This window comes from Dipodomys ordii, unplaced genomic scaffold (assembly GCF_000151885.1).
Source record: "Dipodomys ordii isolate 6190 unplaced genomic scaffold, Dord_2.0 Scaffold47, whole genome shotgun sequence".
NCBI classification, from domain to species: Eukaryota; Metazoa; Chordata; class Mammalia; order Rodentia; family Heteromyidae; genus Dipodomys; species Dipodomys ordii.
This window is the reverse complement of record NW_012267263.1, coordinates 11,713,060-11,726,614: the sequence shown is the minus strand read 5'-3', so window position 1 is coordinate 11,726,614 and position 13,555 is coordinate 11,713,060. Positions and strand designations below refer to the sequence as shown.

Below are 13,555 nucleotides of genomic sequence, written 5' to 3'. Positions count from 1 at the left end.
TTAAACGATTTGTTTTTTCCCTTCCCCTCCACAAATTATACCAACCTCAAATACAGTGAAAACAGGGGTTATACTGTGGGGGAGGGACATACAAAGCAACAAAGAAACCATCTTATAAATGTGTTAGAAACAATCACCTGAAAGAAAAAAACATTTGAATACATATCTTCAATTAATTATACAAATGTTTCATTATGATATTTACATATATGCATATGATATACTTATATGAAATTCACTACTTTCTTTTCCCCCTTCCCTCCTGCCCACATTTTAAACTATTTTAGTGGGTTTCAGTAACATAATTTAATCTATATAATGTATTTGTATAATATTCAAACACATCCTGACCTGTCATTTTGTTCTCCCAATACTATTGATTCTATCCTCAAAACATTTCCCTTTTTACAATCACCCAGACTGAATTTTCCAAGAGAATTTGTACATGATTCTATAGCATTGTTCTGGTGGGAAGTAGCTAATATTTACAAAGCATATGAAGAAATCACTATTTTGATATTCCTGCTACTTATCAAACACAAATCTTTTTCTGTAGCTCTGACAGTAAATCTACAAGGTTTCATTTGACAAGAAGTGTCTATGACTTGGAAAAAATATATCAAGTGAAGTAAGCCAGGCCCAAAGAAACATAGTTCCCATAGTTTCCCTTATTTGCAATGATTAGTATATGCCTAGGACACGCAGAAAAGCTCAAAAGCTGTGTACATATGACCGTATAAGATGATGCTAAGTGAAATGAACACCAAGATAGGGACACAAGAGGTTTTAGCTTTCTTGCTGTTGTTTTTAATGTAATTATAATGTACTATGTGATTTTTTTGTTTCTTTTGTATGTTCTTCCCCCATGTATAACCGCTGTTGTCACTGTATTTGATTCTGGTGCCCTGCATCTTGTATATACATTTTTCTAATTTTTGGAGGGGAAGGGAAATAACAAAATGTTAAATCAAGGATACAGGTTGACCCGCTGTAACGATGAGATGTACAAGACACTATGTTGAAAATGAACTTTACAACTTGGGGGGTGGAGGGAAGAGTTGGGAAGGTGGGGAAGGAAGGGATGGTAGAGAAAAAAACAAAGGAAGGGTAACAATGCTTGATAGGAAATGTGCTCATTACCTTACTCATGCAACTGTAATCCCTCTGAACAGTATCTTTCAAATAAAAAATATATATTAAAAAAGAAATGTCTGTGTATTTTTTTCTTTTTTTTGTGCCAGTCCTGGAGCTTGAACTAAGGCCATAAACACTGTCCCTGAATTTATTTCTTCCTTCTTTTCTTTCTTTTATTTTTCTTTCTTTCCTTCTTTCTTTCTTTTTCTCTAGGATAACTCTCTACCACTTTAGCTACAGCTCCACTTCTGGCTTTTTGGTGGTTAACTGAAGATGAGTCTCACAGACTTTCCTGCCTAGGCTGGCTTCAAATGTGATCCCAGTGCTCAGCCTTCTGAGTATCTAGTATAGTAGGCATGAGCCACTAGCACCTGGCTATATTTTTTTCTCTTATCTAATTAATGGAAAGTTTTCCTATCAGATAGCTGTCAGCATATTATGCCTTGTGGAAAAGCAAGGCAGTTCAACTGATGTAGGAAATTATAGTTGAAAAGGCCTTATAAAATGTAATGGGCTGGGGCTGGGAAGTTGGCTTAGTGGCAGAGCACTTGCCTTGCATGCATGAGGCCCTGGGTTCCATTCCTCAGCACCACATAAGCAAAAAGAAAAAAGCCGGAAGTGGCGCTGTGGCTCAAGTGGTAGAGCGCTAGCCTTGAGCTGAAGAGCTGAGGGACAGCGCCCAGGCCCAGAGTTCAGGCCCTACAACCGGACCAAAAAAACAAAAAAAAAAAAAATGTAATGGGCTATTGTAGAAAAAAAAACTAATGCTATATTATCAAGTTAACTGTTGAAATGTTTCATGTATCATATTGCCCACCTTAATTGTATGCATCCTGTTTATATTTACTGCCATACCAAAGGAAGTCATATAATCACTATTTAGCAGAAGAAAAATGTTAATGTCATATAACAATTTTTTGGTCTTTCACCCATTTTGTTTCACTTGGCAGGTTAGAAGACTACATGTTGCAGAAATCCCTCCTGAAATGTTACCCAGGCAAGGCAACTCCTTCACCCCATTTCCATCAGGAATGATGTTCCCAAAAATCAATTCTGCTGAGCATTTGGAAACAATGGATTGGGAAGTTAATCGTGGATTTCTCATCAGAAACCTTAGAGAGCAGAAGGAAATAGAACACACTCAACAATTTCCCAAAAGAGCTGTCAACAAGATTCTAAATAGAGTAAAGATACCTTTCAGGAATGAAAGTAAAACGTAAACATTTTCAAGTAAAAGAAAATGGAGAAGCTGGGCATCAGTGGCTCACTACTTGTAATCTTAGCTACTCCGGAGACTGAGATTTGAGGATTGCAGTTCAAAGCCAGCTCAGACAGGAAAGTCCATGAGACTCTCATCTCCAATAAACTACACAGAAAAGACTGGAAGTGATGCTGTGTCTCAAGTGGTAGAGCACTAACCTTGAGAAGAAGACTCTCAGAGACAGTGCCCAAGCCCTGAATTCAAGCCCCAGAAGTGGCAAAAGGAATATGGAGAGAAATTTTTGCCAGCACAACTGCTTTAAAAGAACTGCTGAAGAATCTTCTTCAAACAAAAGGGACATTTTGCCAAAATGAAACTTGGAACATCAACAAGAAAGAAGGGTAACAAAACCAGTAAATATCTCAGTAAATTTAATCGATTATTGACTATGCTTCACTTGAATTCTTTAAAATATGTTTTAGCAGTTGAAATTGTGGAAAGTATCAACTATTTCATTTTCTTCTGGGATTTAAATTTTTATATAGATGAAATACATAAGACAATTACAGTATAAATCAGGAATAATAAAAGAATCTATATTATGTAAGATTTTTATACAGTGGAAGTGGGAAAACTGTGATTCTTTTTTTTTCATTATAGCTTTATTTTTTTATTGTGAAAATACTGTACAGACGGGTTACAATTACATGGGCAAGATAGTGAGTACATTTCTTATCAAGCATTGTAGCCTCCTCCTTTGTTTACCTTTCCCATCCCTTCCCATCCTCTCCTCCCCACCCAATCCTCCCCCCCCCAAGTTCTAAAGTTCGTTTTTGACATGACAACTTGTACTTCTCATTGTTGCAACAGGTCCACCTGTATCCTTATTTAAACGACTAGGAAAAACTGTGATTCTAAGTAAGAGCATTAAGACTAACTTGTACTTTGCAAATGGGCTAATAAGCTAGAGAGTCTTCTCAGCATAAAAAGGAAAAATAGCCAATAGCCATATGAAGAACTGCTCAACAACTCTGGCCTTAAAGGAAATGCAAATCAAAACAACATTGAGATTCCACCCCACCCCAGTTAGAATGGTCATTATCAAGAAAACTAACAATAGCAAATGTAGGGGCTGGGAAGGTGGCTCAGTGGTAGAGCGCTTGCCTTGCATGCCTGAGGCCCTGGGTTCGATTCCTCAGCACCACATAAAGAAAAAAGAAAAAAGCCAGAAGTGGCGCTGTGGCTCAAGTGGTAGAGCACTAGCCTTGAGCTGAAGAGCTGAGGGACAGCGCCCAGGCCTAGAGTTCAGGCCCCATGACCGGACCCCCCCCCCCAAAAAAAGAAACAATAGCAAATGTATGCAGAGATGTGAGCATAAAGGAAACTCTATTATTCTGTTGGTGAGAATGTAAACTTTTTTCAACCACTCTGGAAAGAAGTATGGAGGTTTCTCAAACGACTAAACATAGAACTTCCCTATGACCCAGAAATCTCTCTCTTGAGCATTTATCCAAATGACCACAAGCCAGGCCACACTAAAGCCACCAACACAACCATGTTTATTACGGCACTACTCACCATAGCCAAGATATGGAATCAGCCCAAATGGACGAATGGCTCAAGGAAATAAGATGTGTGTGTGAGAGAGAGAGAGAGAGAGAAAGAGAGAGAGAGAGGTATACATGTATGTGATATATGTTTATGTGTGTATATATATTTTTACTCACCCATTAGAAAGAATGATATTGTACTCTTTTTAAAGAAATGGATAGATTTGGAAAAAATATGTTAAGTGAAGTAAGTCAGGCCTAGAGAGACAAATGATACATGTTTTCCCTTTTATGTGGAAGCTAAGTTTATCTTACAAATTCATAAGTAAATCCATTGGTGGAATGCAAATGCACACAAATGTTTTAACAGATATATGATATATGGTAGTTTCAAGATAAATCTCAAATAGTGTAATTCCTCAGAAATCCAAAATCAAAGACCAGTAAAATGAAACACCAGGAAGCAGGCACTTGAAAAGGGTGGAATGGAGTTAAGGGGAAAGGGGTAGACAAATGAAGAGAAGAGAGAGAAAATGCAGACAAGAATCCAATGTATATCCTACAAAATTAAGACGAGAGGGAACGGGTGGGTGGGGGAAGAATGGGTGAGAACATTGAAAGGGGTAACGTTGATCAAGATATATTGTATTCATAAACTGCTTTATTAAATGACAATTCCTTTGTACAACTACTTAAAAGATAATTTGAAAAATGATTTTTAAATAGAGTGCATAAATGCGGAAAACACAATGGCAGATCTAAATTAAAATGAGTGAACATCACATTAAAAGAAAGTCATGTAAGTAAATCAAAAGAGATCATTTAGAATGTATAAAAATAAATTTGCTTGAGGACTGGCATAAATGTGTGAGGACAAATGTGTATTTGTGAAGGAAGGGTGTTGAGAGCTGAGTGAGGAGGGTTGGACTTTTCCTTCAATAGACAGCATTCAGATGATCATTCAGGTGTCTCTCCTTTCTCTTTCTCTCTCTCTCTCTTACTCTCATACTCTCACTCTCTCATTTTCTCTCTCTTTCTCTCTGATTCCTCTTTTTTCATTGTCCATGCAGAGAGAACCATGCAAGGTAAATACTCTGAAAGTGAAGAGATACTCAGATGGAATGGTTTTAGAATATGTTACACGATTTAATTTGGATAAAAGGTTTGCTTCTATAATTAGAACCATCTTAAATGGAAGTTGAATGGAATTAATTCTTGAATGGAATTGTTATAATTCCATCCAAATGTTGAAAGCAGTGAAAAATGTTACCCTGTATACAGTTAGTTATATACAACCTAGCCAGGCTGAAAAACTTATTATATTGCTACAATAATTATATCATTGGTTTTCAAAATATGTTCCAACTATAATTATTTTTCAAACAATAGTTAAAAAGTTATCCTGCTTTTTTGTTTTTATTGTTATTATAAAGGTAATGTACAGAGAGGTTACAGTTATATGTGAGGTAATGAGTACATTTCTTTTGGCTAATGTCACCCTTTCCTTTTGTCTTTCCCAGTTTTTCCTTCCTGTCTCTACCCACAAATTATATGGTACATTTTCAACATAGGATCCAGTGAGTATTACTGCTTATCCCACTTTTAAATTGCTAAATCGATGTTTTGTTAATATCAATTACAAAATTCAAGAGTTTACATTTACTTATGACAAAGTGATCAGATGAGTAAGAGTCAATCTAAGTGCAAAGAATTCTTTAAAATCAAGAATAATGCTGAAATCCTATTTAATAAAATAAAGTTTAATTAAGAAAAGAAAAAAATACCCAGGGCACCAAAATCTAATGCAGTGACAAGAGGGGACCAAACCATGGGGGGGGGGGGGGAACACAAAAGAAAAAGAAAATCACATAGTAGATTAAAAACAACAACAGCAATGAAAAACCTCTTGTGTCCATGTCTACTTTGGAAATGATCTGTATAAATTGGGTGGGGGGATGAGAGGGAAGGGAAAATAGGAAAAAATGAGGGAGGGTTAACAAGTTCAACAAGAAATGCACTCACTACCTTACTTATGTAACTGTAACCCCTGTATACATCACCTTGATAATGAAATTAAAATAATTTTTTTAAATGAGTAAAAAGGCAAATGGGTAAACTTTTCCAAAAAATAAAAATAAAATTGCTTGATGTGAGCTACAAAAAGCCACATTAAATATACTTTATACTATACTAAAAATTGAAATACATATATGCCATGCAAACACTAAACAAAGGAAATATGGAATGGCTATACTAACATTAAAAATATAGACTTCAGAGCAAAAAAAGACTATCAGAAATAAATAAAATTATAGTGCTATAATAAAGGTTCACTTCATAAGAAGATAAAATAATTGTAAATAAATTTGCATGAAAATACACAAAGAAAACCTTACTGAGATCAAAGGAGAAATAAACGATCCAAAATATGGGGAGAAGCAAGCACTCCTTTCTCATAACCAGTAGACATAAAATGAAGAAAGTTTGGAAGAACTTTGCAACATTTTAAGTAGCAATGTTAAATTTATACTTTTACATTCTAACAATTAAAATATATTCTTTTTAAATATCCATGGATCATTCACAAAAACAGATTTTGTACTAGCTCATAAAGTAAGCCTTAAAGTTAACAATCCAAATGATTTAAAGTATGTTCTCTGAGTACAAAGGAATGACCCAGGAAATACATTACTGAAAGATAGCAGGAAAATCACCCTTGGAACAATGTACTTCTAAGTATTTCCAGGTCAAATAGTAAGATTTAAGGAAAATTAGAAAACATTCTTAAATGAACAAATTATACAGCTTATAAAAATGTCTTACACATGAAGAAATGCTCAACTTCTCTAGCCATAAAAGAAATGCAAATCAAAACAACATTGAGATTCCACCTCACCCCAGCTAGAATGGCTATAATCCAGAAATCTAATAACAACAGATGTTGGAGGGGATGTAGCCAAAAGGGAACCCTACTGCATTGTTGGTGGGAGTGTAAACTTGTTCAACCACATTGGAAAGCAGTATGGAGGTTCCTCAAAAGACTTCACATAGAGCTCCCCTATGACCCAGCAATCTCACTTTTGGGCATTTACTCCAACATGCACAAGCAAGACCACACTAAAGCTACCTGCACAACTATGTTTATTGCAGCATTATTTACCATAGCTAAGATATAGAAACAACCCAGATGCCCCTCAGTAGATGAATGGATCAAGAAAATGTGGTATATTTATACAATGGAATTCTATGCCTCCATAAGAAAGAATGACATTGTCCCATTTATTAAGAAATGGAAAGACTTGGAAAAATTATATGAAGTAAAGTAAGTCAGGCCCAAAGAAACATGGTTTCCCTTATTTGCAATAACTGGTATAAGTCTAGGACAAGCAGAAAAGCTCAAAAGCTATGTACATATGACCATGTAAGATGATGTTAAGTGAAATGAACCCCAAGATAGGGACACAATGTTTTTTTCTTTCTTGCTATTGTTTTTAACTATTTTAAATGTACTGTATGACTTTTTTGTTTCTCTGATATGTTCTTCCCCCACTGTATAACCCCTGTTTTCACTGTATTTTATGTCAGTGCCCTGCATCTTGTATATACATTTTTCTAATTTGGGGAGGGGAAGGGAAATAACAAAATGCTGAAATAAGGATACAGGTTGACCCATTGTAACAATGAGATGTACAAGACACTATGCTGAAAACAAACTTTACAACTCTGGGGTGGAGGGAGGAGTTGGGGAGATGGGGAAAGAAGGGAAGGTAGGGGAAAAAAGGAGGGGGTAACAATGGTTGATAGGAAATGTACTAATTATCTTACTCTTATAACTGTAACCCCTCTGCACCGTATTTTTATAATAAAACATATTAAAAAGGAAAGAAAATGTGGGAGAGAGAGAGAGAGAGAGAGAATGGAATTCTACGCCTCTGTTAGAAAGAATGACACTGCCCCATTTGTTAGGAAATGGAAAGACTTGGAAAAGATTATATTAAGTGAAGTAAGCCAGGCCCAAAGAAACATAGGTCCCATGGTTTCCCTTATTTGCAATAACTAGTATATGTTTAGGACAAACAGAAAAAGTCAAAAGCTATGTACATATGGCCATATAAGATGATGCTAAGGGAAATTAACCCCAAGATAGGGACACAAGAGGTTTTATCTTTCTTGCTGTTGTTTTTAATGTACTATGTGATTTTTTTGTTTCTATTGTATTGTCTTCCCCCATGGTATAACCTCTGTTTTCACTGTATTTGATTCCAGTGCCCTGAATCTTCTATATACATTTTTCTAATTGTGGAGGAAAGAGAAATAACAAAATGCAGAAATAAGGATAGAGGTTGACCCATTGTAGCAATGAGAAGTACAAGGCACTATGTTGAAAATGAACTTTACAACTCTGTGGGGGAGAGGGGAGGGAAGTGTTGGGGAGGTGGGGAGGAAAGGGATGGTAGGGGAAAAACAAAGGAGAGGGTAATAATGCTTGATAGGAAATGTACTCATTACTTACTCATGTAACTTTAACCCCTCTGTACAGTATCTTTACAATAACAATGTATATTTAATTTAAAAAAGTGTCTTAGAAATGAAGCATATCACCAATTGTCTAAGTATCCACCTTAATAAATCCAGAGAGATAAGAAAAAATAATCATAAAGTCAAAGGAGCAAAGTAATAAATATAGGAGAGGAAATTGATGAAATTGAAAATAAGAAAAAACGAGAATATCCATGAAATAAAATGTTCCTTTGGAAAAAAACAATAACATTTCTATCACTTGAAGCAAGAAAAAGAAGAGAAAAGATGTTTCTTACATATTTATAAGATGATTTCTTTGCTGATTTGTATTTCCCCTCCCCACGATATACCCCCTGTTTCCACTGTATTTGATGTTGGTACAATTTGTGGAGGGGAAGGGGAAAAACAAGTTGTTTAAATAGGGATACAGGTAGACCCCTTGCAACAATGAGATGTACAAGATCTTATGTAGAAAAACGAACTTTACAACTTTGGGTGCAGGAGGGGTTGGGGGGTGGGGGGAGCTGGGGAGGGGAAGATGGGAAGGGATGGGAAACAAAGGAGGAGGCAACAAGCTTGATAAAAAAATGTACTCATTACCTTGCCCATGTAATTGTAACCCCTCTGTACTGTATTTTCACAATAAGAAAAGAGAGAAAAGATAAAAACTAATACCTAGAGTGAGAAGAGTTATTACTATACACTTCACAGACATAAAAATGGTAGCAGGAAAATACTTGAAACAAGTCTACACATAAAAATACAACAATGTAGATGAAGCAGATATATTCATTGAAATAAGAATCTAATACAGGGGCTGGGAAGGTGGCTTAGTGGTAGAGCGCTTGCCTTGCATGCATGAGGCCCTGGGTTCAATTCCTCAGCACCAAATAAGAAAAAAGCTGGAAATAGCACTGTGGAGCTGAAGAGCTGAGGGACAGCGCCCAGGCCCAGAGTTCAGGCCCCACGACCGGACCAAAAAAAAAAAATCTAATACAGTTACCCAAAATAAAATAGAAAATTGATAGTTTTATAGTAATTTAAAATTTTTAATAACTAGTTTCAATTAATCTCCAGATCCAAATGATTGTGTAATGTGAATTTGATCCATTTTTTTGTGTTGATCCTGGGGCTTGAACTCAGGGCCTAGGCACTATCCCAGAGCTTCTTTTTGCTCAACGCTAGGGCTCTACCACTTGAACTATACTTCTCACTTGCAGCTTTTGAGATAGTTTAATGGAGATAAGAATCTCACAGATTTTCCTTCCCTGAGCTGGTTTTGAACCACAATCCTCAGATCTCAGCATCCAGGTGTGAGCCACTGCCACCTGGCATTTTTTTACTAATTTTTGAAAGAAAAAATTATGTAAATCTAATATTTTCTTGAATAATAGAATAGGAAGCATTTCTCATGTTACTTTATAAGGTCAGCATGACTCTTATACAAAACTGGAAAAAGTTCAGTAAATAGAAAGGATACAGATACCTTTATCAAAATATTATAAAATCCATATGAAAATATGTTCATCTCCTTATCATGAAGAAATGGATATTACTTCACACTAGGATAACTCTAGTTTAAAAAACAAAAACAAGGACAATAACAAATTTGTGAAAGGATTTAGAGAGGCTGGAGCTCTAACACACTACTGGTGGAAATATGAAAGAGTGTAGCTTTTTAGAAAATAGCATGACAATTCATCAAGAAGCTAAAAATAAATTTATTATGTCACCTTGCAATTCGACGACTAAGTATAAACACAAGAAAAATATCAACATGTGGACAAAAATTTATCCACTAATGTTTACAGCAGTAGCATTGAGAATCTAATGTAAAACAGACATACTATATCCTTGAACATATAATATTTTAGAAATATATCTTAAATGAATCTTAAATATAACATTTAAATGAACAAAATGGTAAAAGTAATATACATTAAGTCATCTAAGAAACAATTCTGTAAATATATAGGTTTGCAGTTCTGGGTATTACTCTAACTTTACAGAGAGGGAATAGGAGGTCACCTTGTCTATGAAATGAATCAGACCTTCAGCTGCTTCCACATGGCTTCTGCATTACATTGAACAACCCACACAGAAAAGCCAGTGGTGACACAGCCTGTAGGTTCTAGATTTCCTTCACAGATCATGGAACCTCGGTCCCACTGTAGCTACAATATCCTCATAGGGAGCACTCTGGCTCACCTCAATCGCCTGCTCTTTTTTTAGTTCAAGAAAGCTATAAAATGCAGCAGCTGCTTGTTTTCGGCTACTGTTCTTGCAGAGCTCCATCAGACTAAAGGACTCCTTTCCCATCTTATTGGATTTCTGGGAAAATAATTGGAAAAAGAAGAAATGAAAGGGAAGTAAAGTCATTAGAAGGAAAGTAGGTTCTGGATGCATAGCAAACAATGTATTGGCATTTATAAAAAGTGACTTACTATATGATGCACACAAATACACAAATGACTAACAAAGTTATAAAACGGCCATTGGTCACAGGATAAATGTGGTTCATTGAGAAAATGCAGAGAAATTCAAAAATGGTATATAAATTTAAAGTGTGTTATTCAAATGCTAGGGCTTTTTAAAAAAATGCTTCTATGGAACATACAAAAGTCAGGAAACTGAAGCATTCAAGTGACATGAGTAGTGTGAAACCAGAATTCCTTGAGAGTGAACCTGAGAGAGAATTAGAGCCAAAAAAGTATCCTCTGTATTTGGGGGTGGGGGAGGGCTTCAAATACTTGAAAATGATCAACCTATGGGGTTTCTTAGCCTTAAAGCAACCTAGGAGTGGCCATGACTACAAAATAACTCTAAGAGTAAATGTAGAAGTCCACTTAAACTTCAGTGGTAGAGGATTGTGACTATATCTCTCCATTTTTTTATAATGATTATAGAGCATTATAATGATTATAATAATCATAGAGCATTTGCATACCTACTGGGAATTACATTCAGATGTAATAAAGTATTTAATAATAGATGAAAATAATTCCCTTAATGAAGTCTGAGAGTTGGAATATGATTCTTACATTTCTGCTTTTTAGTTAGAACTATGGTAATATATACAGGCTAGTATCCATATGCTTATCAAAAAAAAACTTTTATAAATATCATTGCAAGTTTTTAACAGAATGTAACACCTAACCAATTAATAAGTGAAATATTCCACTGTGCTTTATTTTAACCAAAGATCTGGCCTAGGAGCATCAGCCTTTAGAGGTAACATAGCCAACCTTCATTTATTTTATTCTCTTGAGAGATAAATGAGGTTTGGGGTGGCTTTTTCCTTTAGGGGCAGACCTGTTAGTTTAAAATATTCTTGGAACAACTCTTGGTAGATTATTTTGGAAGATTTACCTATGTGCTTATTTCTGTTCCCTTCACAAATCTGTATTGAAGGTAAAAGAATAAAAAGTTGATTAAAGGGATGAGGGCCTAAAAAAGAAAGGAAAGGAAGAAAGACAGAAGTGACTTAGAGTAGAGGAAGTTGAAACCTATTTATCAACAGGGAGGAAAGGAGGAAAAGCAAGCTAATTTGTGCTGTAGACCCTTGGGAAAAGTCAGGACACTGAGGCACTAGTGTCCGGGGTAAGATGAGGGGGGACACTGAAAACAGAGTTCCATGAGAGTGCACTTGGGAGGAGGTAGACCCTCTGTCCACTCCACAGTCTCACAGAACCAGAGACCACTAGGCACACAACAGGAGGTGAAATGGCTTCTATCTGGAGATGCCACTGAGGTTCTGGCCTTGAAACACCAACACTGTCTATGGGGAATGAGAGGGATCAGACCACAAGCAGGGATTAAAGCACATCCCACACCTGCTCAACGACAGAACCAACCTCTACCTTGCTTCCTGGTACATTCCAAACCATTGCCATCATGCTTCTATTTCCTAGGCAGTAGGTTTAATGACTGCTGTGATTGCCCTACCCATGTGTATAGAACTTCCAGATCAGTGTGTTGTTGTCTCACACTTAAATAAAAACAGATAATGAACGATCCATGAGACATTTGGGTAAAATCTGTCATCTTAAGGAACAAATATGAATGGATTCAAGAGGAGCACTGTGGAGAGAGTTGCAGAAAGCAGAAGGAATTTGTAACCTTCTGGGAAGTGATAAGGATGATAGAGAGTGAAAGCAGAATCAATGGGTGCTTGAGGATAAGTGGCGTTGCATCATGGGAAGGACAGGCAAGGGACAAAGGAAACTTGAGATTGACTGCACTAATAGTTCCACAGGTATATACATAAGTCAGAATTTACCTAATCTATTATTCTGTATTTAAACATGTACAGTTTATTGTATGTTAGTCATACCTCAGTCACATATGAAAACATTTAAAACTTAAGCATCTTACCCGTAATGTATTTAACATCTTATGTGCTCTGTGATTAGATCTCTCTGCCTCATTGTTTGGTTTATGGGGCCATGACTCCTGCTGAATGATTGACAAAAGTAAATCAATTCATACTATTTGCAAAACTCAGTATCAGCTGCTGCATGAAGCACCACTATAACGCCAAATTCTGCCAAGTAAAGGACTTATACTCTCATAATGGGGAGGACAAAACTAATACATCAATTTATACTCATTTGTATCTATACTATCCGTACTAATGAGAGGACCCAAACAGGACATTCTGCCCTCTTTATTGGTAATGCATCTCACAGCATGTGCCTTATTGTACTCCAAAAAGTAAACTCAGCAAGGACCACTTTCAGGCAGGACTCTCCTAGTCTTGGTTAATATAACTCAGCTGACAAGAGTAAATATAAACGTATGAAAAGACTGCATTGTAAATCATAGCCATATAAAAGTTCTAAAAGTAATTGGTGAGTACTGATTTGTTACAACTAGTTTATGAAACTTTCAGATTAGAAGAGTTCCTCCTTATCAAAAAAATAAAATAAAATAAAATACACTCACTACCTGTCTGTCCAGTGAGCTATCTCAATACGTTCATTCTTTTCAGTCTTTAAACCTTAACCACTTTGACAAATACCTCACTCAACATGGAAAATTGCAAAGTTGAAATCCCTTTATAAGAAACAACTCCAGTCAACAGAAAAAGCATAAGAAAGGTATTGATTGATCTGATAAAAAAAAAAAAGCACAGGCCAGCTGGGCCTGT

The 13,555-nt window shown here is 36.0% G+C and overlaps 1 protein-coding gene across 1 annotated transcript in view; it reads right to left on the bottom strand.

Moving 5' to 3' along the window:
* The window catches only part of LOC105988207, a 72,265-nt gene that overhangs the window by 32,020 nt on the left and 26,690 nt on the right, over nt 1–13,555 (bottom strand). The window contains exon 11 of the mRNA XM_013019751.1: nt 10,615–10,737. Coding sequence (XP_012875205.1) covers nt 10,615–10,737 — 123 coding nt within the window. The remainder of the gene's footprint in view (nt 1–10,614; nt 10,738–13,555) is intronic.